Source organism: Nelumbo lutea, chromosome 3 (genome assembly GCF_056320005.1).
Source record: "Nelumbo lutea isolate HS-2025 chromosome 3, American lotus-T2T, whole genome shotgun sequence".
Lineage (NCBI taxonomy): Eukaryota > Viridiplantae > Streptophyta > Magnoliopsida > Proteales > Nelumbonaceae > Nelumbo > Nelumbo lutea.
The window spans coordinates 63,670,882-63,698,690 of NC_142686.1; the positions used below are offsets into that span (position 1 = coordinate 63,670,882).

The 27,809-nt window shown below is 37.6% G+C and overlaps 1 protein-coding gene across 2 annotated transcripts; it reads left to right on the plus strand.

Annotated features, from left to right (window-relative positions):
• The first annotated feature begins 42 nt into the window (after positions 1–42).
• Positions 43–27,809, plus strand: LOC148865322 (uncharacterized). Of its 2 annotated transcripts, none has more exons than XM_088977028.1 (5): positions 43–403; positions 748–1,037; positions 1,138–1,216; positions 16,058–16,176; positions 27,273–27,809. In XM_088977028.1, exons 2-5 carry the CDS (start codon positions 783–785, stop codon positions 27,510–27,512), a joined length of 693 nt encoding a protein of 230 aa, XP_088833154.1. In that variant the 5' UTR covers positions 43–403; positions 748–782; the 3' UTR covers positions 27,513–27,809. The 2 variants fall into 2 exon arrangements, with proteins under 2 accessions (XP_088833154.1, XP_088833153.1); XM_088977027.1 differs by having other exon boundaries at positions 43–265.

Below are 27,809 nucleotides of genomic sequence, written 5' to 3' on the forward strand. Positions count from 1 at the left end.
TGCATTTTCAAGATATATCTATATCCCTATTCATATCTAAGTGATGGGCTGAATAGTCAGGCTTTGTTGTAAAATTTCGGGTAGGAAGCGCGCTAAGGCCGGGCCTGAACACATACCCTATGCCTACGCCCGGAAAATTTTCGGGCTGGGAATGATCAGCCCTGCGAAGTAGTAAAGGTGGATCGTTTTCTGGATTCTGGTTTCGCACTCGTGGCCGAAAGGCCCGAAACCAACTACGTAGGCACAGAGGTCCTTTGAGTTTGAGGTCGTCTCTCTGTGCCTCTCTTTCTCTCTCTCTTCTTACCCTCGTCAAGAGGAAACTTTCTGATTTCTGTCGACAAAAAATCATAATTTTCTATTTATTCCGACTTCTTCGTACAGAGAATTTCTTTTTATTTTTAAGGTACGATATGGGGTTTCCGATTCTTATTTTGCTAATTTTTGGTAAACAATCCTTATTTTGCTATTATGCTTACAAATTCCTGTTCATGATGATCGATTAGGGTTTCTTCTGTTCTAGTTATTGTGCGTTTCTGGTGCTGCTTTGCTTAGGTTTCTAATATATATTCCGATTCTTGATTTTTTCTTCTTGTTTCTTTTTGATTTCTTTTAGTAACGACTATGAACTAGAAAGGAAATTGTGGGAAAATTATGAAAAGAATATCTTTTAAGAATTATTTTAGGAGAGATAGAACTGGAATGCCACTCTAGTTTATGAGACTGAGTTTGCGTATTTTGGATGTCTAGGCTTCTAGCCTACAACGAGAACTCATAGATATAGTATGAGCACATGTGGGTCGAGACGACCTCTGAAAGGATACGTGAGGGACACTCGGCGAAGGAAGATGGTACTGGACGTGGACCTCAACGATACACCTCCCGGTGAAACTAGGATTCAGGCGGAGATATCTGCTGGTCTCGATCATCAGGAAATAGGAACTAGTCATCGAGGGAGAGGGGTTCTACCACCTGCTACGATTGATGTTGAGGCCATTGATGATGAAGTTGTGATATCGTCCCCCAGGAGCTTTGCTGAAGTATGCTGTATTCATGTATTTGCGAAATTTTAACGTCATAGTGATAATGATCTAGTTTGAAAAAACAACTAAGTAGTATATGCGTTTTGGATTCTGGTAGGCTAGGAACAAGTCCAGGAGGAGTCAAGGGGTAATGGTAATTCTTGACGAAGATTCAGAAGTTCATCAAGGTCACTCGGGTATTTTTTTCCCTTTACCTCCAACATATGAATGCTTTATTGAATCTAGAGGTACAATATTTCGGCATCTAGAATTATTTTATTCTTCTTTATGAGAACAGTCATGTTTGATTAGGTGATTAATCTGTCTTGCTTGTGTTTTTACATTTTTTCTCAATCTTGCTTGTCTGTATTATTTTGTTTAGATGTTCATTCTCAATCCCTTGTGGTCTTGAAAGTTAATGCAAATTATTGTATAAGTTTGACTGACAATGTGCAGAAAATTCAAATTAGGTTATATTTAACTCCCTGTCTTTCTGGGTTTATGCTAAGTACCCTTTATATACTCTAATTATCTTCTAGTTCTTTTGAAGTACCCTTTATTGAAAGCATTTTACACTAGATAATCTATTTATTGGATGATCTGGTTTGTGGGGGAATGATCCACTTGGGTAGTTCTACCATTTGATTATCTCATTACACTCTTTATACTTACTAGAAAATAGCAGTGTTGGGGTCTATTATGTGATGAAATCTTGTTACCTCTAATGAGATTGAGAACTCCCTTACTAGTCAGCATTGTAATTCTGCATCAAATGTAGCATCTAGTAAAATGTTTAAAATGCTTACAGATTTGCAGCATGCCACTTTAAGTTGTGTGGGTTTTGCACTTTTGCTTTTAAATTTTTTTTGATCAGTAACGATAAGATTTCATTTGCTTTTAATTTTTTCTGAGAAAGAATTCCATCCAAACCTGGTTTTGTTGTATCTTAGTAATGAAAAAGGCCATTACCCAATGGAAGTCTGAAGTATCTGGGGTCTTGGGAGGGGTAGACTGGGTATGGTCCTAACCCTTGGCATTTTTTTTTTCAACAAGGTGGCCACCCTCAGGCTTGAACCCGCATTCTTACGCTTGCCAGCTCGAGATTTTACCATTACACTAAGTGATGACCCCTTTGTATGGTGATTATATATTTTTGCATCATGGTATATGCGGTTTCAATTGGATTTCTGAGCATAGTTATACTTTTAATGGGCCACCACACCATAAGGTACATTATGAAAACCATAATACTTTTAATGGGTCATCACACGATATGCAAGGTCTGGAGTTTGATAAGAATTTACTGGTTCATTGCATTGAAGCGAGAAATTTCTTTTATCCACAATAAACTTGCTTCCCAATTATGAACGGTTGTGCCTTTTGAAGGTAATGCACAATTTATATGCATGTAGTATCCAGCATCATTAAGAATTTATCCTCAATGCCATCAAGAGGGATGGGGAAGGAGAACCCATCCTAGACTGATGTGATCATCTAATTCTAGATGCAGTTATCACCCTAATCTTGATTATAATAGCTCATTTTATAGGAAATGCTGAAGACATGAAGGGTAGCTAAGAGAGCTGCTCATAAATGTTAGATTTTAAATGTAAATGTTTATCCAATTTTAGATGGTATGAAGATGTCTCTTTGTCAATAGTCTACAAGTTCGATAATCCTAAAGAGGATTATTGGAAAGAGCAATTCATTTTGGGATTGCCCTATGTTATTTGCAGAAAAGATTAGGACTTATTTAAGAAATGAAGGACATAAAAACTACCAAAATTATACATTTGGGAATCTAATCCAGAAAATAAACCAGGTAGGCATTAATCTGTGCAATGGCCTATGACTAAAGAAACAATTAAGAAAAGAAAAAGTCAAGTTCTAAGAGAGAACTTGGAGATTTTTGTTACCAAATTGGTATAGAATCTACATATGCTCCCACTAAAGCATCCCCTAGAAAGAAGGAGCATAAGCCTCAGCTTAGGAAATATCTGAAAGAGAGTCGAAAGACTAAACCTAAAACCAAGAACACCCCTACTTGCTACAAGTGCCGCAAAAGGGGGCATTACGCCAATAAATGCTACAGAAAAACTCCTAAAAGGGTCAATTAAGTAGAGGAGCTTGAAGAGCTAGAGACTTTTGCCATAGGGGAATCATCATCATGAGAATCTTGTTGTGAAAAAGAAAATGGATTCTATACCTATAAAGACACAACAAGTAGAGATGAAGAGTCTCATAGTCTGAATATGTTAACCTTTGAGGAAGAACAACTCTTAGAAATCATTGAGGATATCTCAGACCTAGATGACAAGAGAAAACATCGACTTGCTGCCCTACAAAATGGAAGAGAAAACCCTAATAAGAAAGGAAAAAATAAGAAGGGACTTGTAAAACCAGGAGACTTGTACTCATTCAAGCAAGTAATGGAGAGAGCTAGAAAACAAATCACTAGACCAACACCTATAGATGACCTGAAAGAAAAAATACATGCTATAGTGCAAGAAATGCAATTACTAAAAGAAAGGTAGAATACTTAGAAACTCTCAATAGTGAAGTAGTGGCCTGAAAGCAGAAATACATGCTATTATGCAAGAAATGCAATTACTGAAAAAAAAAGGTAGAATACCTAGAAACCCTCAATAGTAAAGTAGCCTCACAAGAGTTGGCTACAGAAGCAGGAACAGCTGAAACAACTGAATTTGTTGGGGAAGATGAAGAATTTGTCTATTCAATAGAAGAAGTTAAATACCAAAATGGTACTAAAAAATTTCAATGAGAGTAAAAGATTTTAGTCTAACTACCATTGCTTTAATAGACCCTGGAGATGGTATAAACTGCATTAAAGAAGGTATTATTCCTTTTAAATATTTTGAGAAAACCACTTAGCAAATTAGTGCTGCAGATGGTAGGAAGTTAGGGATTCGGTATGATGTCCTAGTATATCTGCAAACAGGGAAGTTTCTTTAAAACCACGTTTCTTATGGTAAAAGGATTAAAGCAAGAGGTGATCCTAGGAACTCCCTTCTTACTAGCTATTTTACCATGCCGAATAGACTCTATTGGCATCACTACCATCATGGTAGAAGTCCAAGTTACTTATGGCTTTCGTAATAAAACCAAAGTTTCCACTATTGATGTCTAAATCACTTAGAAACCCAAAGATGCAGTTAGAAATTGAAAATCTCCAAAAAAGGATTTAATAAGAAATTTGTGCAGAAATTCCAACTGCATTCTGGCACTGGAAAAAGCACAATGTCGAACCCCCTCATAACAAAGACTTAAAAGTATGTCCTACTAAAGCCCAACCTATCTAGATGAATGCCAGGTTATTAGAAATATGCAAACAAGAAATCCGGGATTTATTAGCCAAAGGCTAAGTAGGTCAAGTAGACCCCTATGGAGCTGCCCCGTCTTTGTGTTGAAACTTGAAAATGTTGTAAAAATAGAAAGGGGAGTTCCAAGATTATTCATAAAAAAAAAGAAAGGGGAGTACCAAGATTAGTAATCAATTAAAACCTCTAAATAAAGTACTAAGATGGATTTGTTACCCAATTCCTAATAAGCAGGACTTGTTAAATAGGCTTTACAACAGCATAGTATTTTCTAAATCTGATTTAAAGTGTGGATATCGACAAATCTAAATGAAGAAAAAGACAGATATAAAACTGCTTTCACAGTGCCCTTTGGACATTACAAATGGAACGTAATGCCCTTTGAACTCAAAAGTGTTCCTTCTGAACTTTGATGGGAGTTGTGCGGGTAATCCCGGCCCTTCAGGCATTGGGGGGCCTTTAGATATGAAAATGGTAACATTATTGCTCTGTATTCCGGTACTGTGGAGCAGGGTGTTGTGGCAAAGGCAGAGTTTCTAACTGCAGCATATGGGGTTGAGAAGGCTAAAGAGCTGGGTATTAATAGACTGATCATTGAGGGAGACCCCAAAACTGTGATAAAATGGTTGCAGAAAGGGGAAGGGGTGACATGGCAGTTGAAGAATGATTTCCCAAGACTTAAAGGGATGTCAAGGAACATGTCAATCCAGGTGGGATGGGTTAGGAGATCTGCCAACAGTTTGGCAGATAGTTTAGCAAAGCAAGGGGTTCAAAGAACACATATGTTTTGGGCACATTTGTAATTCTGTCCCGGGTCAGCTTACTAAAGTTGATTTCTTTCACAACTTCTTGTTGTATCCTAAAGTTTTTTAATTAATGAAATCTTTTCAGAGTTATTGATAAAAAAAATATTTACTCTATACACTAATTTTCTAATTGTATACATAGATGATGTTTTAATATATTCGACAACTATAAAAGCCCATTGGAAACATCTGAGCATATTTCTAGAAGTTATGAGAGGAAGTAGTTTGGCTGTCTCTGCCTGGAAAATGAAATTATTCCATACAATGATTAGATTGCTTGGATGTCAAATATCTTATAACAAAATGACCCCAATACAAAGGACTATAGAATTTGTAGATAAATTCCCATATGAAATAAAAGATAAAACTCAACTCCAAAGATTTTTGGAAAGTCTGAATTATGTGGCAAACTACTATAAAGATTTTTTTTTTTGAAAAGTAAAAGATCATTAAATTTCTTTGAAATCAATAATGATAGGCACTTTTACAACTTACAAGCATCCCAAAGGGAGGTGTGAGATGCAACCTCACTATTAAATTAGAGCTAGCACAGTAATTACAATTGCGCCCAATACAACTGATCCCTAATTACCCCTTGCTTTGCTAAAGAATCAGCCATTGCATTAGCTTCCCTTCCCACCCATTGTGTGCTTAGATTCATCTGCTGTGTTAACCACTGGAACTTCATCATTTCATTTTTATAACACCAAATCACTGAGTCTGGATCTCTTAGCCAACCTATCACCACCTTGGAGTCACTTTCAATCACCTGGTTCTCCAAATTCATGTCTTTTGCAATCTAACACCTTGTAAAACTGCAAACAGTTCAGGTCTCCAACCCCCACTAGTCCTGAAGAAAGTGGTAGTATGATCCCTTCCTTATTTTTACGACTCCATTTCCCGAAGGACCTGGGTTGCCTTGATTGCTCCTATCAAAGTTTAATTTCAGGGAACCTTCAAGAGGAGGTGTCCACACCGACCTTGTTTTAATCTTTTGCATTGAGCTAGATGCCACTGAAAATTATTTCCTCCAAATATAAAGGAGAGCTGTTTATGGCCAATACCAGGTATATAAGCAGTGATTTCAAATCCAGAGGTTAATTGTACTCTGGCAACTTTACGTAAGGCAGAGTTTGGTTTTTTGGGGGTGATAGTAAATAAATCCGGAGTTAGTAGCCAATGTATAACCCTAGTCATTACACAGTCCAAAATTTGTTGTTTGCTCCTTTCATTTTCTTGAAAGATTCTTGCATTTCTTTCTTCCCATAAGGTCCAAATCACTACTGCTCTAGTGCATCTCCACATTATTCTTCCCTTTCTTTTTGGCCAAGCAAAGATAGAAGGGTCAAATAGTAACTTAATCTCCATTGGCATGTTCCACCTGCACCCAAATAGAGAGAAAAACCAATCCCAATTATTTGCAACAAAGGAACATGAAATTGGTAAATTGTTACAAGTTTCACCATCGAATTTGGAAAGAGTATGCCAATTCAGGGAAATACACAAGAAAGGCGTTTTCTTTTGCAGGTAATCCAGAGTGTTAATCTTCTCATAAACCACCTTCCCAACAAAAGGCTTTAAATTTGGGGGAAATTGATTGACACCAAACTTCCTTAATAGTAAAAGAAAGCGGGGTAGGGAATTGGCAAAGAGCAAGAAAAGAAGAGGCACAGGAAAATAAACCTTTAGAACTTGGACACCAAACTCTTCTATTTGGTTTAGAAGGCACAGACAGACTTTATCAAGAAGAAAGAAAAGTTCTGACAAGTAAGTGACCTCTTCATCCCTTAATCTCCTTCGAAACCCAAAATCCGAATTATGATCCAAAGGCGCCTTCTTTCTTACTTATACAAGATGCCTTCTTTCTTACTTTCAAAAGGCACACACATGGTGCGCCTTACGCCTCAGCCCAGGCGTGTGCCTTTTTAAATTTTTATGCCTTTTTGCTTTGTTTGAACCTAGTGGCTGGGTCGGGGGCTCTGCCCCTAAACTCTTGACCACGCCTGGGCTGAGGTGTATTAAAATTATAATTTTATTTTATTATGTTTAATAGTTTATGATTTTTTGCCCCATTTTTTGTGATTTTGTGCCTTGCTTCAAAAAGGCGCAAGTGCATGCCTCACCTTGCGCCTTGCACCTTGCACCTTGGGCACAAATTGCCCTTGCGCTTTTAAAACATTGGGTCTCTTCTAGCTTCAAGTGGATCCCAAAGGAAATCCCTCATGATTCTCTAATTTCTTTTCTTTCCTTGGTGGTTTTCTAAAGACAAAGAGGAAACAAATTGGTAGGTTAGCCAAGACTGATCTTATTAGGGTTATCCTACCTCCTAAAGAAATATAGTTTCTCTTCCAAGTAGCCAGTCTCCTTTCATATCTTTCTATAATTGGGTTCCAAAATCTTCTTTCCTTAGCATTTGCACCTAAAGAAGACCCAAGTATGTCAAGGGCCAAGGGGTGATAGGACACTCTAAGCACTTCACTACTACATTTAAGGCATTCTCCTCCAAATTAATCCCTGCGAGTCAGCTCTTGTCTAAATTTGTTTTCAAATTTGAGATCTTTTCAAACTTCATGATCAATTCTTTTAAATTCCTCACCTTCCTGGTATTGCCCCCTTCACAAAAATTCTGATATCATTTGCAAACTGAAGGTGAGTAATTGTAAATCCGTCCGGACCTAGTTCTTTAGATCTGTCTATTGAAAAGATTGCATTTTTTATTTCCCTCTTCCTCAAAATCCCTTTCTAGCCATTTTGCTGCCCCCTTTTCGAATAAGGGCCACTCTAACTCTTCTACAATTAATCTTTCACCCAAAGGTCTTCTGTAAAAGGATTTGATGTGATCTACAAATATCCTGGCTATCTCGTCTTGATTAGAAACCACTTCTCCATTATCTCCATCCTAGCCACAAAGTTCTTGTGCTTTCTACCATTGGCCATTGCATGATAAAAATTTGTGTTCACATCCTCTTCCTTGATCCATTTGTGTCTTGATTTTTGTCCCTCCCTATTATGTAGTTCCTCTAATTATTTTTTCAACTTCCATCTCAATACTCTTTTTTCTGCATTGAGGTTTCTTTCAATCTCCATCTGATCCAGTTCTTCGATATGAGAGATTAGGGTAAGCTTTCTTCTATCTTTCTTTCTAAAATGTTCCCTATTCCACTCCTTTATTTTGGCTCTCAAACGTTGCAATTTCTTATGGAACTTAATTCCCTCCCACCTTACCCCCCTAACCTCCTCTTGTTCTGCCACCATTCATCTACTTTGCGAACAAAACCTGGATGTGTCAGCCACATGTTTTCAAATCTAAAGGGTATGGGGCCCTGTAAAAAAGTTTCTGATCCTAATCTAATGGGGTGATTGTCCGAAGTGACTCTAGGCAACGCTCTAGACACCAAACCTTCCCAATGATTCTCCCATCCTATATTAAATAGAAATATATCCAGCTTTGAACACAATGGGTTTTCTTGAAAGTTGGACCAAGTGAATCTAGTTCACAAGAGAGGAATCTCCTTCAGATTACACATGTCTATGAACTCATTAAATTTCCTCATGCTAGTGGTGCTTAACTTATGGGTGTTAGAAGTTCCATTGGAGAACCTTATCACATTGAAATCTTCACCTAGATACCATGCACCCTCCAATAAACCTCAAATTGCATATAGTTCCTCCTACATTTCAATCATCTCTCTATAATTATTTGGTCCATAAACATTAGTTAACACCTAAGTGAATCCATCCTCCACATTCTTAAATTTTACCGAAACTGAATATCTAGCAATCAGCTCCTCCATGGACTCCAAAACTTTATCCTTCCACAGTGTCACTATATCCCCTGAAGGCCCCCAAGATGGAGCCTCAATCCATCTTATGCCCGCCGATCTCCACAAGCTCCTCACCCATCTTCCTCACTCTTTCTCATGTACATTTTCATCTTTTGGTTCCCTTCGACCTTATGATCCTTCTGACTTTATGTGCCCTCCCCTACAGCTGAACCCAGGGGCGGAGCCAAGTATATTGGTGGGGGGTTCTCCCCCCCCCCCCCCAAAAAAAAAAAAAAAAAAAACAAAAGAAGACATTAGTTGAAACAGTAAAAAACGTAATAAAGTGGGTCATTGGTCCCCCAAAACTTGAACTAAAATGTAAAAGGATCACTCTCTACCGATCCTCCAACTCCCAAAATTAAAAAAAAAATTATTTTTTCTTTCAAGAAAATCTGTAATAGACCCAACCTTCTGAAGCCATTTCCCCAAACTCTACTTCTACTCCCTATCTCATTTTCTTGTTTAACTTGGCCCTCCCAAAAAAAAATTCTTGGCTGCGCCACTGGCTGAATCAACCTTATCTTTTCTCTTTCCTTTTCTAATTCTCCTTCCCTCTTTTCTTCCCCATCAAACACCTGAAACCCTTTCTCTCCTATTTCTTCTCTCTCAAAATGGTTTCTCCTGCCATCCCCCCTTCTTTTTTCTTTTCCCTTCTCATCTAACCTTACTGCTGCACATTCATCATCCCCTCTCAGACTTCCAGTCTGGGTGGCTGGTGTACCTGTGTCAAGCAAGGCACACACACCAATAGCCTAAACTGAATGGACACACGTACCTGTACTTGGAAACGGTGAGGGTGGAGCAAGTTTAGAGGGATTAGAAGGCTCCTGTCTGGAATCTGACAGCTGGCCTGCCCCCCAAACTGGGCTGCTGTGGTGTGGGAGTGGGAATGCTAATGACTCTGTCTGCACCTGGAGCCCTTTTCTGTTACACCCCTACCTGTTACCTCAATGCAAATTTTCCTAGCATCCTCTTGTCCCACTTCCTGATCTCCCTGTACTTGCTGAGAGTTTGAAGGTAGATTCTCAATGATGATGCAACCCGTTCAATTTCGACTAAGCACACTGCCTGCCCAGCTTCCTTTTCTGCCTTTTCAGATGCCCAGCCCCCTTCTCCTTCCAGAAACTGCTCCCTTGTGGTAAAGCTCTCTGCTTCATTCAAGTCTAACCTTACAGTTTGGAAACTTGAACAATCAGAGGATTCCTAATCACTGTCGCTGCTACTACCTTTGACTTCTGAGTCTTCCCCATGACACCTGTTGAATCTTGGGATACATTTTTCAGGAGAGATCGTCGCCTTCCCTTTACTGGGTACCGATTGCAACAAAGCTTGCTGTCCCTTTTTTCCAGTTCGGTCACCCACAAACCCTGTCTTGCTCGAGGAAGTCAATGATAGACAAACATGTTTGTCTGAGATTGGGCCTTCTTTAGCAGTCACATGCCCTTTTAAGAGGTCAGGTGCTGCGCTCTCTTGAGGTCCAAAGGTTGGGCTTGAATTCAGAATCAAGTTTGAAAAGCCTTCAGGCCTTAAATGGATAGACCCGGGCCCGGACTTAAGTCTCACGCTGTCACTTAAAGTGCCATGTGATTTGGTTTGAAAACTTGACCCAATCACTTCGGTCTGGTTCAAGGTTGAACCTCGTATAGGCCCTTCCAAATTCTTTAACATTTGAACTTGGATTTTCTGCACATGTTGAGAACCACAACTCAGTGCCTCAGCATAAGACCTGCCACACACCAAATCTCTTTCTTTCCTTAGAATATACATTTTCTCTCCTAAGCTCTTGCTTTTCCTCTACTTGTTTAGCCATTTTAGTGTAATTTTGTCTCTTCTACTTAATCCATTTGGTTTCTGCCACGTAGGAAGTCTTCTTCAAAACTTTTGTCTTCCTCCCTTCTAGCAGCTCTCCACATTGCAGCTTCAATGGCGGTTGTCAACCAGATTGAGTACACCATTTGGTCATCTGCAACTCGTATTTTCCTTGGGGTTTCTTCAGGTCTCACCCCAGTCCCCACTCAAGCAGATGGCTACTGAATGTAGATCGATTGCAAAGATGCTATCCAACTTGGCATTGCATAGAAGAGAAATTGATTTGAAAATTTCTTCCTTCCAGAGATGGAAGGGAAGATCAAGAATACGAACAATTACCCCATCTTCTATGGTATAACTTTTCTCATTAGACAAAGGGCTTCAACTTGGCACCGTGAAACTGTTAGCTTCATCTGTAAAATTCATTGCCATGATCTCCACGGCATCTTCTACTAAGTCCAGAAGAGCCTTCTGCTTTTCAAAAGGAGTTATTATTACTGCCTCCTTTAAGTGCAGATCCTTGATTATATTCTCTGCTATTTTTTTCCAATATTGTGGCTTTTCTTTGGTCTGAACCACTAGCTTCTTTTGCCAATCACTTCTTTCCCAGTTTGCTATTATTCTGAATCGACCTCTTACCTGTCAACAACCCATATTTTCCCATTATCATCCTCTTCTTTTAATTCCTCTTTTTTTTTTTTTCTGCTCGTCTTCCTTTGTTTCCTCTTCTTGCTTTAGAAATTCCTGCAAAGCCTTGAGGATTTCCTTCCAATCTTCTCTTCTGCCTTCTTGGTAGCATACAACTTGCTTCTTTCCTTGACCAAAATGCTCATAAAGGGTTATGTACCTTCCTTTCATGAACAGAATAAACTATTCAATCGCCTCCTTATTAGAAGAAGAGTTATCTTTCTCTCAAGGGGAGGATCACACTCATTAAGGCTACCGTAACCAACATACCCATCTATTTCTTGTCAGTGTTCAAGATTCCTGTAGAGGTCTCTAGTAGATTGGAAAAATTGACGAGGGACTTTTTGTGGGAGCTAGGAGAGGAAAAGAGGGACCATAGGGTTGGTTGGGAGGTGGTGGCCAGAAGTAAGGGATTTGGCTTTACTGGGGAAGTGGTTGTGTAGTCTCTTTAGAGAAGGAGAAGCTATGGGCTAAAATAGTGGCTAGCATTCATGGGCTTGTGGAGAATGGATGGGATTTTGGAATTCTGGCAAGGACAACAAGTGCTTCACGTTGGAAGTCCATCCATGACTTGTTATAAGCTTTCTCCCTGTAGATCAGGTATGATTTGAACTTATGTAGCTTGCTAGCCTCATAAAATTTTGGGAACAAACTTGGTTGGGGAATTCTTATTTGTCCCAGTGTTTTAAAAGTGCAAGGCGCAAAAAAGGTGCAGAGGTCAATTTGCACTTGAGGCGCAAGGCGCAACGCGAGGCGCACGCCTTTTTGAAGCAAGGCGCAAAATTATAAAAAATTGCTAAAAAATAAAAAAAATGTCAGAAAATTAAAAAAAAGCCAAAAAATTCAAAAAAATACTAAACATAATATTAATAAAAAATGTGAACTTAAATTTTAAAATAATGTTTTAAAAAACCTATTATCTAAAATTAAAATATATAAACATAAGATGTAAAGCATATTCAAATGAGAATTTAAAAATAAAATCAAACATATAAAACATTTTCAAGCATTTAAAACCTGTAATCTCTTTTTTCACTCAATTGCATTACTTCACGTAGCTAATATAATGTAAAGCATATTACATTCCTGATTCTACGAGTCGCCTTTGTGCCATGCCCCTCGAGGCAAGCCTAAACAAGTCCACGCTAGGTTTAAAATTCTTAGTTTTCACAAAATAATGATTTTATAGTTTTACTTGCTTTTTAAGAAGACATTTTATTAGGATGAATGAATGAACAACATTACCAAATTGGGAGTTCTCAGAGCTTCAGTGAGCGAGCGAACCGGAGTGAAGTATGTTCAAAAAAGGCAAAAAAGTGGCAAATTTTCAAAAGGCACACGCCTGGGCTGAGGCGCAAGGCACATCAGGTACACCGGGCGTGCATCTTTTGAAAGGATTGTGCCTAGGACTAGGCAGACGTGCCTTTTAAATCACTGATTTGTCCCTTCAAACTCTAGCTTTGGGTTTGGCTGGAATTTGGGTTTGAGAAGGGCTAATAGGGATACACAATTGGGTAGCACCTTGACTCTTTTGGGTATTTTTGAAAATGTTTTCTTGGACCCTACAAAGGAAGATACCAGAATTTGGACTCACTCCCCCCTTTGGGCTCATTTTCTTGTACCTCATTCTTTGAAGTCTTAACTCAACCACCCGGCCCTATTGGTTTGTCCTTCCCTGTTAAAGAGGTTTGGTGTAAGCCTATTCTTCCTTAGGTTGGGAGTTTTTGTTGGGAAACTTTATTGGAAAGAATCAACAGAAGTGACCTGCTTCAAAGAAAGAGACACATGACTTGCTTATCCCTGTATAGGTGTATCCTCTGCAAAGCTGATAGGGAAACTGGTTATCACCCTTTAGTTTCTTGATATTTTGCTAAAACTATTTGGAATTGGGTCTTTTCCCTTTCTGGGTATAGGTGGAATCCCGCAGTGGATGTGCAAAGCTTATTTTCATCCTCTTACTTCAGTTGGCCTTTGAAAAGAGGAAGGATTATGTGGAGGTGCATAAGGGCTGCTGTTTGCTGGTCCTTGTGGGTAGAGAGAAATTCAAGAATCTTCTCAGAAAAGGAGAGGAGTATTGAGAACTTAATAGAGCTAATCCATATAAAGGTGGCACACTGGTTGGAATCCTTGGATTTATTCACAGATTTTACTTTGGACGACCTGCTGAGATACTGGAAAGAGATAGCTAGCTCTGCCAGGTTAAAAGGGGTCTAAGTCCTTTTTGGATCCCTCACTTCACTAGATTCATAAAGCTGAACTTTGATGGCATTAGTAGAGGGAACCCAGGGCAATATGGTATTGGGGGAGTTTTCAGGAATGAGGATGGAAATGTTTTGGCCATTTTCTCAGGCCCAATTGGAAGGTGATAGGGCTGATGTTTTGGTGGCCTTGGAAGAATCCAAAGGGCAAAAGAAATGAATATAAGGGCTTGTAATTGAAGATGATTCGGAGATGGTAGTAGGTTGGTTAAAAGAAAATAAGACTGGTTTGTGGAGTTACAACAATGAAAAGAAAAAATTCAAGTGGAGCTTGTAATCCTGACTGTTTTCAGACTGCCTTTCTGGGTCTGATTTCAGTCTGTATGTGAGTTTGGCTTGAATAAAATTACGTTACCTTCCCCCCCCCCCCAAAAAAAAAAAAAAAAAAAAGAAAAGAAAAGAAAAAATTCAAGTGGCTGGCTAAGGACATGGAGACAAAGTACAGTTGGCTGAAGAGATCTGCTAACTTGTATGTTGATGGGCTAGCCAAGTAAGGGAATGGGCTCATTTTTAATTATGTTTCTTGTTTTCTTTTGGGGGCTCTAGCCTCTTTTGGGGTAGTTAAGACAGCTTATCTCCCCCTCTTTGTACCTAAATTTTCTTAATGATTAATGATGTTATTGATAAAATGATCCTGTGAATGGCTTGAGTTTTAGACAAGATTATAGCAAGTTGTGGAGTAGTTATAGAAGCTTTCATTCTCTTTGATCTTTGCGCAGCAAGGTTGAAAATTGTGGGAGCCAAATTGGAATCTATCCCACGAGCTCTAGAGTTGTTCGCTGAAGGTAGGTGGTGAAGGCTTTGGGTTGCTTTTGAAGCTGAAGCAACTTCATGGGGAGCTGAGTGGGAGGTTGAAGAAGGTCACGTGGTAGGATGGAGGCCACACAATGGAGGAGAGGCTAGTAAAAATGGGGTTGGTGGGCTGGTCCATGATAGAATTTTAACAAGGTCTAAGAAGGCATGAAGAACAAGTTCCAGTTCAATAACGCTTAATGCAGCAGAGCAACTGATCAAAGAGCAGAAGCATTCATCATTGATTTCTTTGAGTAATAGTGCAACAAAAAGGGTGATTATCTACTTGTACATTTGTATATTCTGTTCTTAATCATGATAGATTTTATTTGTTACTGATCAAAAGAAAAAGTGTGACAAGGGAAATTGTGGTGATCAGAAGCTTCTTATATAATGGGTTGTTATGACAGCAAACATGACAGAATTGAACGTTTCATCCACTGATACAAAAGATCCAGATGTATGCCATCCAGATCTGATGGCAGGTGGGAGGGTTAGGAAGACGAAATATAGAACATGGCCAATTGATGATATTTTAAGCGAGTTGACTGAAGAGTGTGGAGAAGATGAAATCATAAGAAACTGAAGGAGGTGGGGTCAGATATGGATGAAGGTTGTGTTTCAATGATTAAAGCTTGTAAGGTGGACAAGAAAGTGGATATTAATATTACAATATGGTGATTAATAAGGAGGTAGAGGTGAGTAGAAGTTGGGGATTTGGTTTCTAGGTGGAGAGGAGGTAAGTAACCTTTTTTTTTTTCTTAGTTTTGTACCTTGTTTTTGATGTTTTTATGAGTGTGGTGTATAGAGTATGCGTTGTAAGGAAGATGATATGATGTTATGTACTTCCTACTTTTGGATATATTAGTGATGGATCATCACCAGAGATTGTATCTTTCTTCTTTCTTTTCTTTTAATGAAACTTCTTTTTCTAAAAAATTATAAATGGGCCTTGCAGATCAATTGAAGCTTAGGAGAAACTTTCTTTTGAAGGGCATGTGTGGTATACACCTCATAATGCTGAAATATCGTTTTTATACGGTATAAGTTATTAAATAATCATGTACAGGGAGACAATGCAGTATCTTTACAGTCTTATTAACAGTCATTTTTTTTGTAAATAGAATACAGTTCACACACAGTTGTGCAGCTATGGAAGTGATATATAATATGTAACACAGTAAAGCCCCCATTGTGGTTGGATGGGGGAATTCACACATTGAGGGCAATTGCCGAACTATTTATATTGCACTATTTGATATTTTTATTCCCTAATTGTTATTGGTGAGCAACAAAACCTTGTTTTGCAAAGGGCATTTTATGGAAAAGTCTTGTGAAGAAGTACTTTAGTAATATTTGTACAACCAAAAACACCCTTTTTTATTACTTTCTCTGTATTTGCTAAGATGTTCTTATTCCATTTTTTATTCATGTATTTTCCATGTTTTAAGCCTCTCTCTTTTTTTTGATCAATCATGTTTTAAGCCTCTCTTAGATCCATTTTCCCTGTTATGGTCCTTGTAGAGGAACCAGTCACTCAGTTGGCTCTTAATAGCTACAACAAGCGCAGAAGAGTTCCATCAAACCAGAGAATTATTAACTGTGAGCTTTACATAAACTTGGAAGGCAACCACAATGCAAAGGTATTAGTAACTTAGACCTTTTATTAGATGTATATGACATTATCTTCTTAATCTTGCATGCAATTGTACTTTATCAATCTTAACATGTATTCTTGCCTGGTAATATGCCTCATTCATTCCATTCTTTTTGTATGAAGCATGTAAGTTGAGTTTTTTTGAGGATGGTCCATGAAAATTTTATTACTTTTCAAGGGTATTCTACAACATGAATGTTTTTGTTTTTATCACCACATCAGGAAAAAAAGTATTGAAAAATGTTCTTGAATTTGTTTTTGTTTTGAGAAGTAAAAACAAGTTAGTTTTGTTTCAAAAACAATCCATGGTTTTGAAACTATCAAAATAATGGTCTAAAGAAACATGATATCAATCAGTACATGAAAACATGTTCTTTAAACCAAAAGTTCAAGAGCATATTTTTTTAGCTTTGAAACAAAAAACACTTATGATGAACATGTTTTTGTTTGCTTATTTGCTTTGTGAACCAATTTTTTTCAAACCAGATGGTTTTGATTTGTTTTTGGAACTCACAAGTCATAACATGAAAAACAATGCACCAGAATTTTAGAAGTGTAAGGAACAAAAAAGTGCAAGGGGCAATTTGTGCCTAAGGCGCAAGGCGAGGTGTGTGCCCTTTTTGAATACAGGCGCAAAAATACAAAACTGGCAAAAAAGAAAAAAATTAATACTGAACATAATATTAGTTAAACATATAAACTTAAATTTTAAAATAAATGTTTTAAAATTCTATTACCTAAAACTAAAATACATAAATATAACATGTAAAATGTATTAAAATGAAAATTAAAAATAAGACCAAACATTACAAAACATATTCAAGCATATAAAACCCTCAGTCTCTTGTTTTTCCTCAATTGTATTACTTCAAATTGCTAATGTGATGTAAAATTTCTTGCATTCCTGATTCTACGAGCCGCCTTTATTCCAAGTCCCTCAAGGCAAGCCCAAAGAAGTTTGTGTTAGGGTCTTAAATTCTTAATCCCTACACAAAAACAAAAAATAGTTTTATAATTTTTATTGCCTTTTAATAAGATATTTTATTAGGATTAATGAATGAACAACAATAAAAAATACGGGGTTATGACTGGCTTTGTTAGGGTGTTAAATTCTTAATGCCCACACAAAAACAAAAGTGATTTAAATTCTTACCCCCATTTGCTAATGTTCATTAATTCATCCTAATAAAATTTCTTCTTAAAAGGCAATTAAAATTTTAAAATCATTTTTGTCTTTGTGTAGGGATTAAGAGTTTAAGACCCTAACATGGACTTGTTTAGGCATGGGGGCTTGGCTTGTGGTTTGGGGGCCCTAGGCCTAGCTGCTAGGTTCAATAAAGAACAAATAGTGCAAAAAAAACACAAAAGGAGAGAAAAAAAGAAGAGTATAAGATAGATTACCAGTAGTGCTAGGTGCCAGCTAGTTGGTTGGTGAGGTCTCTGACTGGTTGTAACAGAGACTTGGGATTGCATCTTGCCTACACCATGGTTTGGGGGATGGGCTACCCCTTGTTGTGTAGCCACTTGGAGCAACATAAAAGAAAAAAAGGGTGACCAACATTCACTTGAGAGGGAAAAAAAGAGAAGCACCACATCCTCGTCCACTCGCATCTCCAAATAAGAAACTCCATGTTCCAAAATACAAACATCAAAAAAACATTCTTCTCTGTAAGCCAACTAGAAATACTACAATATTGCACCTGTGACAAACCTTGCTCAAGTTGCTCAGGTATGATCTTTGTTCTTTTGAGCCTTCTTACCCAGGTGTGATCTTTGTTCTAGAAATTTTGTAAAATTTTGGTAACAAGTTTGGGGGGGGCAACCTTCCTTTGAAAGATAAATTCTTTTCTTTGTTTGCCCTTTTGTGATATAAAGATGAGCTTGTGTCTACTTTTCTTGTTCCTTCAAGTTCAAGAAGTGATTTTGGTTGGGATCTGGGCTTGAGAAGGGGTGTTAGGGGTTCAGAATTAAATGATGTTTTGGACTTGCTTCATATCCTTGATGGATTTTTGTGGATCCCTTGAAACTTGATAGTTATATTTGGACTCTTTCCTCTGGTGTCTATTCTTGTGCTTCTTTCTTCAAGGCTCTTATTCAACGTTTTGATTCTTTGGGGCATCCATTTCTTGTGGCGGAGGTTTGGAGCAATCCCATCCATCCATGAGTTGGAGCCTTGGAGGTTTCTATTGGGAAGTTTTCTTAGGAAGAGTTGATACTTGTGGTCCACTCCAAAGGAAAAGAACTAATTGGTGCTTATCCCCTCACTGGTGTGTTCTGTGTTTGGGTGTAGGTGGTCTCTCTTATCTAATGTGAAAAGCTTGTTTGCCTCTACTTTCTTTAGGTGGCCAAAGAAAAGGGGAAGAGTGCTATGGAAATGTATAAGGGCTGCAGTCAGCTGGACCATTTTGGAAGAAAGGAACTCATGATTGTTTTTAGAAAAGGAAACAAGTAGAGAGGTAGTTATAGAGACCATCATGGTTATAGTGGTACATCGGGTAAAGTCTTTGGGGATTTTTGCTGATTTCTTAGCAGGTGACATTATGAGAAACTGGAAAGAAGTGGCTAGTTTAGACTATCGTAAGTACAAGCCCTCTTTGATCTCCACCAATGAATGACTACATCAAGCTAAACTTTGATGCGAGTAGTGCAGGTAACCCAAGTCCCTCTGATTATAGTAGGTGTTTCAAGGCTAGTAGTGGATTGGGTGCAAAAGGCAGTGTTGAGAATACTTGGGAAAGGGTGTTTTGGTCGTTTTCTTATCCTTTTGTATTTGGTCACCAAAGTAACGGCTTTCTTGTATTTTTCTTTATAATATAAATGTCAAGTTTGAGTGTGAACAATAACACCTCTAATTTGAAAGACTCCACACCTTTTCTTCTTCTTCTTCTTCTTCTTCCTCACCTTTGTGATTTTGGAAGATTTATATTATGATTTTTGCAACCATTTGGAGCCTCTGTGATTTATTGTGAATTTTTCAAGAGACAAATTCTAGAAATTCCTGATCTGATGTTGATTCTTGTCTAGCATTTTTAATGAAGTTTTCTGATACAAACCTAGACCTTTCGGGCCATTTTACTTTTGGGGAATGGTGGGAAGTGGTCTTGTATATTTTTAAGCCCTTAAGAATTTTTGGGAAGTCGATATTGTTGCTAACCAGTGTTTTGGATCCTTGTGTCTCTTAATCGTGTGGTGACCTGCTTTCTTGGGTCCTTTTGTTCTAGTTTAGTGTTGAGATCCTTTTGGTTGGTGGGAAAGTGTTTTTGTTAATTTATGGAGTCATCAAAGGATATACAGATGTGTTCTAGTGTGCTACCAGGCAGTCCAGATATTTTTAGCTGTATGGTAACCACTGTTAAACTTGATGGGACTATTTTTTTGGAGTGGTCCCCCTATCAACCAAGCTTATCATCAAGGTGGGAGGTAAACTAGGATTCATTACAGGCAAGGAGGTCAAGCTAAAACCTAAAGACCCAAAATTTTCAAAGTTTGAGCAAGATACCTCCCTTGTCATGTCATAGTTGATTTGCTCAATGTAGCCTCATATTGCCCGTAACTACCATAGTTTTCAAGGTGCCAAGGCGAGGCTAGGCGATAGGGGGTGCCTTGTCGCCTAGTCACCTAGGTGATGGATTTTTTTAAGTGAAAAATACATATCTTAGGTAGTTCCCTTGGTTCCATAACCATCTTTCCTTAATAACTATCCATAATTTTCATAAGAAAATTATAAACTTCATGTTTATTTCTAGAAAATTAACATATTTATGAGAAGAAAAAGAAGAAAGAAAAGAAATTCCAAAAAATATGGGGATTGAACCCCTATTTTTGTCATAGGAAAAGAAGAAAAGAAAAGGTGGAAGATGTGGAGGAAGTAATGTGTTTGATTAGACAAAACTTTAAGTTTTTCCCTTATTGGAGGAAGAAATGTCTTTGAGGGTTTAATACAGCAATTAGCAATGTTTGTGTTGATTAAACCCTAACAAATAAGAAAATAATAAAAAGAAATTAGTTTATAAACACAAAAATGAATATTTTTGTTTAATAATGTCTGTTTTATAATTATAATCTAAAAAACGTAACAATATAAAAGTATTTTGTAAGACAATATACAAAACTACTAGGCGACTGGGCGAGGTGAGCCTCCAAGGACGCCTTGTCACTTAGGCGTTGACAACTATGGTAACTACACGTTTATTTCATCTGCTAAAGATATTTATGGTAGGGTTGTTGCCACCTATTCCTAGTTTAACAATACTGTTAGTGTACTGGTTTCGGAGAGAGGTTTGCAATATGCTTTAGGGGGAGGGATTAATGGCCACATATTTTTTTTTTCTCTATAGCCTATTTGGAAAGAAATGGATCACTTGGAAGCTTTAGTATGGAAGGAACTTGAAGATTGTAGCAATACCAATAACACATTGAAGAGAATAGAGTTTTTGATTTCTTGGTCGTATGGAATCCTAAGTTTTGGCTTAACTAGGCAACATATTCTTAGTGCCAGTATTGTCACTCTTGCTTTTTCTTACTCCCTTGTACAAGAGGAGGAGAGTAGGACCGCCATGATGCAACCTCCTGTAATTGATCACTCTGCCTTTATATCATCTCAACCCAAACAAAGTACTAGTAAGCATGTTGTTACTAAGAAGGTTGGGGATGTGATATGCGATTATTGCAAAAAGTAGAGACATATTAAGGAAAGGTGTTGGAAGCTCAATCCTCATTTAAAATTGGACAAATTCAAAACAGGGAAGAAGGGCAATGCGCACTTGGCTATAGTTGGTAATGATGTTTAGTCTTCTGATGCTTCTAACTCCTTTGATTTAATGGATAAACTCTGGAGTATCCTGTTGTAGTTCGAAAAAGGGTGGGACATCCTCTTCTGCTTCTAGTAATCCATCTAGTTCGTATGCTAAGATAGGTACTGCACTTGCTTGTTCCACATCTTCTAGCCCATGGATTGTAGACTTTGGGACTTTGGGGCTAGTGCCCGTATGACTGGTATGCCTTTGCATTTTACTTCATATAAATCAACTCGGGGAAGGGTAAGATTGCTATTGCTTATGGATCTCAGACTCTTATCTTGGGTAGGGTCAAGTCAAACTTACCCACAACCTTTCCCTTGGATCTGTTCTTCATGTACCTCAATTGCACAAAAATTTGTTATCGGTTAGTTCTCTTACAAAATTCCATAATTGCTTCGTGACCTTTTTCCCTACCCATTGTGTTTTTCAAGACTTGAGTATGGGGAAGATCATTAGAAGTGGGAGTAAAGTTGATGGAGTTTGCCTTTTTGATGGAACTTCAAAGCATGGGTTATCGATGAGAAAATGTCTTTTGTAATTATGACATTGTCGTCTTGGTCATGTCTTTTAATTCTATAAAACTTTTGTTTCCAAATTTGTTTTGCCAAGTGTCAAAATTGGATCCTGAATATGAAGTTTGTCATTTATCCAAAGAATGTGAAACCACATATTTTGCAAGTAATAGAAGAAATATTACATTTCATTTGCTACATATTGATGTTTGGAGCCCATTTCTATCCCTTGCATGGGTGGGTGTGATACTCCATACTCTTCGTTGATGACAATAGTTGGTATACATGGCTCTAGTTTATGAAAAGCTAGATGAGGTTCCCATGATTGTTCAAAACTAAATGAATATGGTGGAGACGGTTTGAGAAATTTGTTAAGATAATAAGATCTCACAATGCCAAAGATTACTTTGACAACCATTTTTGTGGGTTTTTTAATGGTTGGGGAATTATTCATCAGAATTCATATAAGGCATACCCCACAATAGAATGAGGTTGCTGAGAAAAAGAAAAAACATGTGGTTGAAGTTGCTTGAGGATTATTGTTCCAAACTCATGTTCCCACCTGTTTTTGGAGCGATGTTGTTGAGACGACTACGTATCTCATTAACTTGCTTCCATAAAGGGTCCTTAATCTTCGATCTCATTAGCTTCTCCTCCCTGATGAACCTCTCTTTAATTTTCCCTTGAGAGTCTTTTATTGTGTCTGTTTTGTTCATGATGTGAGTCCTTCCCGACATAAGTTTGATCCTTAATCAATCAAATGTGTATTTTTGGTTACTTGAAAGGCTATAGATATTTTTATCCTCACTTTGTAAAGAAAGAGATATGTTTCTAAGTATGTTACTTTTCTTGGGTCCTTTTTCCAATCATCTCGTCCTTCTCTTCATGGTAGAATGTAAGTGAAGATTGGACTCCCTTTTGTCTTCCTGTTCCTGTCCCCATACCTCATCTTTCTTCTCATTCTTGTAACAATGGTATTCCTTCTCTTCTTCCTATGTGTTGGCCTCGGTCATGGTAGCAGTTTTTCATAGTATAGTAAGAGGGTGGCTCTTGAAGATGAATGCCCATTACCATCTGATCTCCTGGACTTGGGTAATCTTAATTCTGTTAATGATTTTGACATTGATCTTCCTATTGCCATTTAGAAAGGAAAGAGGATATGCACCAAGTATCCCATTACTGTATTTTATGATGCTCTTTCACCCTCCTATTGTGCTTATATTTTTTCCATTTCTTTTGTTTTCATCCCTTGCAATGTTGTAGAGACAATGCAACCCCCACTGGAAACTATGAACCAAGAGATGGAGGCCCTATTAAAGAACCATGCTTGGGAGATTGTTCTTTGTCCCAAGAATAAGATTCCTATTGGTGTAAGTGGGTGTATACTATTAAGCAAAAGACAAATGGTTCAATTGAAAGGTACAAGGCTCAACTTGTGGCCAATGATACACTAGACCTATGGCATTGATTATCTGGAAACCTTTGCTCTGGTTGCTAAAATGAACTCTATTTGTGTGATCATGTATGTCTCTTGTTTCCCACTAATCTCAGGCCTTTATATCATATAGTTGTGAAGAATGCTTTTCTTCATGGGGACTTACAAGAAAAAGTTTATATGGATTTACCACCTAGGGTAAGCTTTCTTAACATTGAAGGGAAAGTTTGCTGCCTAAAGAAGTCCTTGTATAGGCTCAAGTAGTTCCTTAGATTTGATAAATTTAGAAATGCTATCTTAAAGATTGGATTCTCTCAATCTCAGGTAGTCTGTAGACCCTACCTTGTTCATAAGGAGAGTTGATGGTAGAGTAACAATATTGATAGTATATGCTGATGACATTGTTGTCACTAGTGATGACATCACAGTTATCCTCAGTACTGGTATTTTATCCCTCCCAATTGCTTATTCTTTGGTACAAGGCAAGGAAGGTAGGAGAGCTGCCATGATATAGACTTTTATTAGTGAGCATTCAACCTTTATATATACTAAGCCCAAACAAGGTTCAAGTAAACATGTTAATGAAATGACTGAAGTGGTCATCTGCAAATATTGTAAGAAACCTAAACATACCAAAGATCAGAGTTGGAAGCTAAATCCTCAATGAAAACCTGAAAGGTTTAAGACTGGGAAGAAAGGTAATACTCGTGGAATTACTTCTGTTCAGTCTCTTGCTCAGCAGTCCTCTCATGATACATTGGATGTGATGGATAAATTAAGAAGCATTTTGATTCATCAAGAAAGGAGTGGGACGTCTACTTCTACTTGTTCATGCTCTCCTTCCAATGCTTATGCAAAATTAGGTACTGTACTTGCCTATTATACTTCACCTCCTAGCTCTTGGATTATTGACTTGGGAGCAAGTGACCATATGATTGGTATACCATCTTATTTCACCTCATATAAGATACTCTTAAGAAAAGGTAAGATAACGGCTGTTGATGGATCTCAAACCTCAATCTTGGATTTGGGTGAAGTCAAATTTATCAATTTCTTCCACTGAGTTCTGCCCTTTATGTCCCTTAATTGCATAGGAACCTTTTATCTATTAGTTCTCTTACCAAAACCCATAGTGGAATTTATCTTCTTGAACAAGCTGATGTGTTAGAATTTCTTTGGTGACTACTCTCGGTGTACGTGGTTGTATTTTGTGGAAAGAAGTACCTTTCATTGTCAAGAATTTCTTTGGTATGGTGGAAACACAATTTGAGAAAAAAGATTAAAATAATAAGGTCCGACAATGCAAAAGAGTACTTCAGAAGCATCTAAACACTTATAGAGAAGGTTGTAATTCACTGGAGATAATGTTCTCATGTGCCTCAGAAAAATTGAGTTTCAAAAAGGAAAAACAAACAAGTGGTTGAAGTTGATAGGGGCTTGCATTTTCAAATGCATGTCCTCGACAATGTGATGTCCCGGATTTAGGTAATCTTGAACTCGAGCTCTTGCTACACTTGTTGAATTTGATACTTTACATTCTGATCCTTTTGATCTTTACCTTCCTATTACAGTTCATAAGGGTTAGAGACGATGCACAAAGTCTTCATCTATTTATGCCATCTCTAAATATGCATCATATGCTACCTTATCTCCTTCCTATTATGCCTATATCTGCTATCTCTTTTGTTCCTATCCCTGATAATGTTAAAGAGGTAGTACAATTACCAGAATGGAAGGATGCCATGAATTAGGAGATGGGGGTTCTTATAATGAATCAAGCATGGGAAATTGGTCTTATTCCTAAGGACAAGGTTCCAGTTGTAAGTGGGTATACATTGTCATACATAGGGCTGATGGTTCAACTGAAAGGTATAAAGCTCACTTGGTAGCAAAATGATATAATCAAACCTATGGGATTGATTACCGAGAATTCTTTGCTCCTGTAGCCAAAATGAACTACATTCGAGTAATCTTATCTCTTGTTGCCATCCATTCTTGCCCCTTGTATCAGATGGATGTGAAGAATGCTTTTCTTATGGAGATTTTTTTTGTAGAAGTATATATATATATATATATATATATATATATATATATATAGATAGATAGATAGATAGATATAGATATAGATATAAATATAGATATAGATATAGATATAGATATAGATATATATAGAAGTATATATGCAATAAGCATCTTAGACGGTCAGATGAAGGTGTGGTGCTTAAAAAAATCCCTTTATGGTATTAAGCAATCTCCCATATCTTGGTTTGATAGATTTAGAAAGGTCTTAATTATTGGATTCTTACAATTGCAAGCAGATCATTCCCTATTCATAAGGAGAGTTGATGCTTGTGTGACTATGTTAATAGTTTATGTTGATTATGTTGTAATTATTGGAAATGATATCTTAGGAATTGTTGAGTTGAAGTCCTTCCTTGCTTCTAAATTTGAAATCAAAGATCTTAGAATTCTCAAGTATTTCTTTGGAATTGAGGTAGCAAGAAGAAAGAGGAATTTTTGTTTCACAAAAAATTATGTTTTGGGTCTTTAGGAAGTGGGAAATTTGGGGTGCAGACTAGCTGAAACCTCTATTGATCCCAATCAGAAATTGAGAGCTAGAGATGGGGATATTCTTCTAGACAAGGGTGTATATCAAAGACTTGTTGGTTGATTCCTTTACCTCTATTTGACGAGACCTGACATATCTTATGTTGTAAGTGCGGTGAGCTAGTATATGCATGAGGGAATAACTTCTCATGTGCAATCTGTTAATAGGATACTTGCCTATCTGAAGGGATTTCCAGGGAAAGGAATGTTGTACTTTAACCATGAGCATTTCAAGGTCGAAGCTTGTATTGATGCACAAATTAGGTAGCTTCATTTGATGATAGATGCTCCACCTCTAGTTATTGTGCCTAGGTGGTAATGTGTTATCATGGAGTTGCGAGAAGCAGTCTGTTGTGGCGAGGTCCATTGTAGAGGCTGAGTATAGGGCAATGTCTCATGGTGTGTCAGAACTACTAAGTTTGAAGAACCTATTGTCAAAAACGGGGATTGAAGCTGAAGTTCTAATGAGATTGTACAATGACAATCAAGCAGCCATAAACAAAGCTCAAAATCCTGTCTAACATGATTGTGCAAAACATTAAACACATTGAAGTAGACATGCACTTCATTAGAGAAAGGGTCATTAGTGGAGAAATTTGCTTACCCTTTGTTAGGTTAGGAGACCAATTGGCTGATTGTTTCACTAAGGGTGTTCCCAAGCCAAAACTTGATAACAGTTTATGTAAGTTTGGCATAATAGATGTCTATGCTCAGCTTGAGGGGGAGTGTTTAAAATGTTAGTCTTTTAATGATTAGAAATAGTTGTTTTTTGTAGGGGCTATTTAATCATATTGTTTCTAGGTGCCTTATGAAGGGCATTCATGTGATTTTCTCATTCAATATAATTGTTCCTACTTATTCAAAATGTATCTTCCTCTTCTTCTTCTTCTTCTTCTTCTTCTTCTTCTTCCCTACATCAACTACTATTTTGATATTTTCAGTTTGGGATATAAGAAGAAATTGGAAGGAGGTGGTAGATTCTGCTGTAACAAAGAGCATAATCTGCAGAGAATGGTCTCCACTGCAAGAAGGTTTTACAAAGCTGAATTTTGATGGTAGAAGTCTGAGGATCCTGGGCAATGAGGGGTAGGTGGGGTGTTTAGTGATGAGAGGAGTGATGTTATTGCTATTTCTCTGGACCAATTGGGGTTGGGGACTAAGGGCAAAGGTAATGGTAGTAGTGGAAGGGGTTAGGAGAGCAAGAGTTGAATGTTTAGAAACTAATAATAGAGGGGGATTTAAAGATTGTAATGGGATGGTTGATGAAGAGTGGAGTCATGTGGATGATGAGGAATATGACGGCGAAAGTACATTGGGTTCAGAGATCAGCTAATTTCCTGGCTCTGATGCAATAATCAAGAAAAAGGTGATGAAAGAGATTGTAAATGAAATTTGGGTGGTGGGTGGGTTGTAGCTCTTAATGATTATATATTCTCATTAATGAAAATTCTGTTATCAATAAATAAAAAAACAAAATTGTTTGGGTGTTTTATTTCGTTTAGTTCTCTTGAATTTGCGTTGAACTTTAGGGGTCAATTTGGAAAGAGTACAAATACAAATTTTAATACAAAATACAAGGTTTTGTACCCTACATTTTTATATTTGTACTCCTTCCAAACTGAGCCTTATTTTCTTAGTTATATATTGGCGTAATTAGCACTCATTTAGTTATGGAACTGATTGGGTGTTTTCTTAGTTATTAGACTAAATTTTTTATTATATTTGGCAGAGAAAGAATGATTTTAAATCTCCAGAACTGCCACAGAGTGCGCCACCACCAAAAGAACCCACCTTCAATTGTCCAGTTTGCATGGGCCCACTGGTTGAGGAGATGTCGACTAAATGTGGCCACATCTTCTGTAAGAAGTGTATCAAGGCCGCTATACAAGCTCAAAGTAAATGCCCTACATGTAGGCGAAAGCTGACTATGAAGGACATCATAAGGGTTTATCTTCCAGCCACCAGTTAAGTTGACCATATTGCCAAACAGAGAGAATTGTACAAGTTGGTTTCTTGTTTTCTTTTTTGCCCCTTTTGTCTTTTGGCCCCTTTTTTGGTAGTCTCAGATGCTCAGATGCTGTGTTTGAGCAAATCCCAAGCACAGAGGACAGAGGTGGGTTCAATTGATAACTTTGTTCATGTCATTGCGCAATCTGTTTCATGTAAAGTTAAACATAGAATGGATAAAAATCATTGAGACATGTAAGTTTTCTTGTCATACTTGATTGCTTAAAAGAGGAAATGCGGACCTGTTACTTGTTTGACA

Bases quoted from the DNA above. Each gene is read 5' to 3' on its own strand.
- LOC148865322 (XM_088977028.1), top strand. From the start codon at position 783: ATGAGCACATGTGGGTCGAGACGACCTCTGAAAGGATACGTGAGGGAC. The intron at 1,038-1,137 runs GTATGCTGTATT...GGATTCTGGTAG, and splicing joins CCCCCAGGAGCTTTGCTGAA to GCTAGGAACAAGTCCAGGAG. The intron at 16,177-27,272 runs GTATTAGTAACT...TATATTTGGCAG, and splicing joins AAGGCAACCACAATGCAAAG to AGAAAGAATGATTTTAAATC.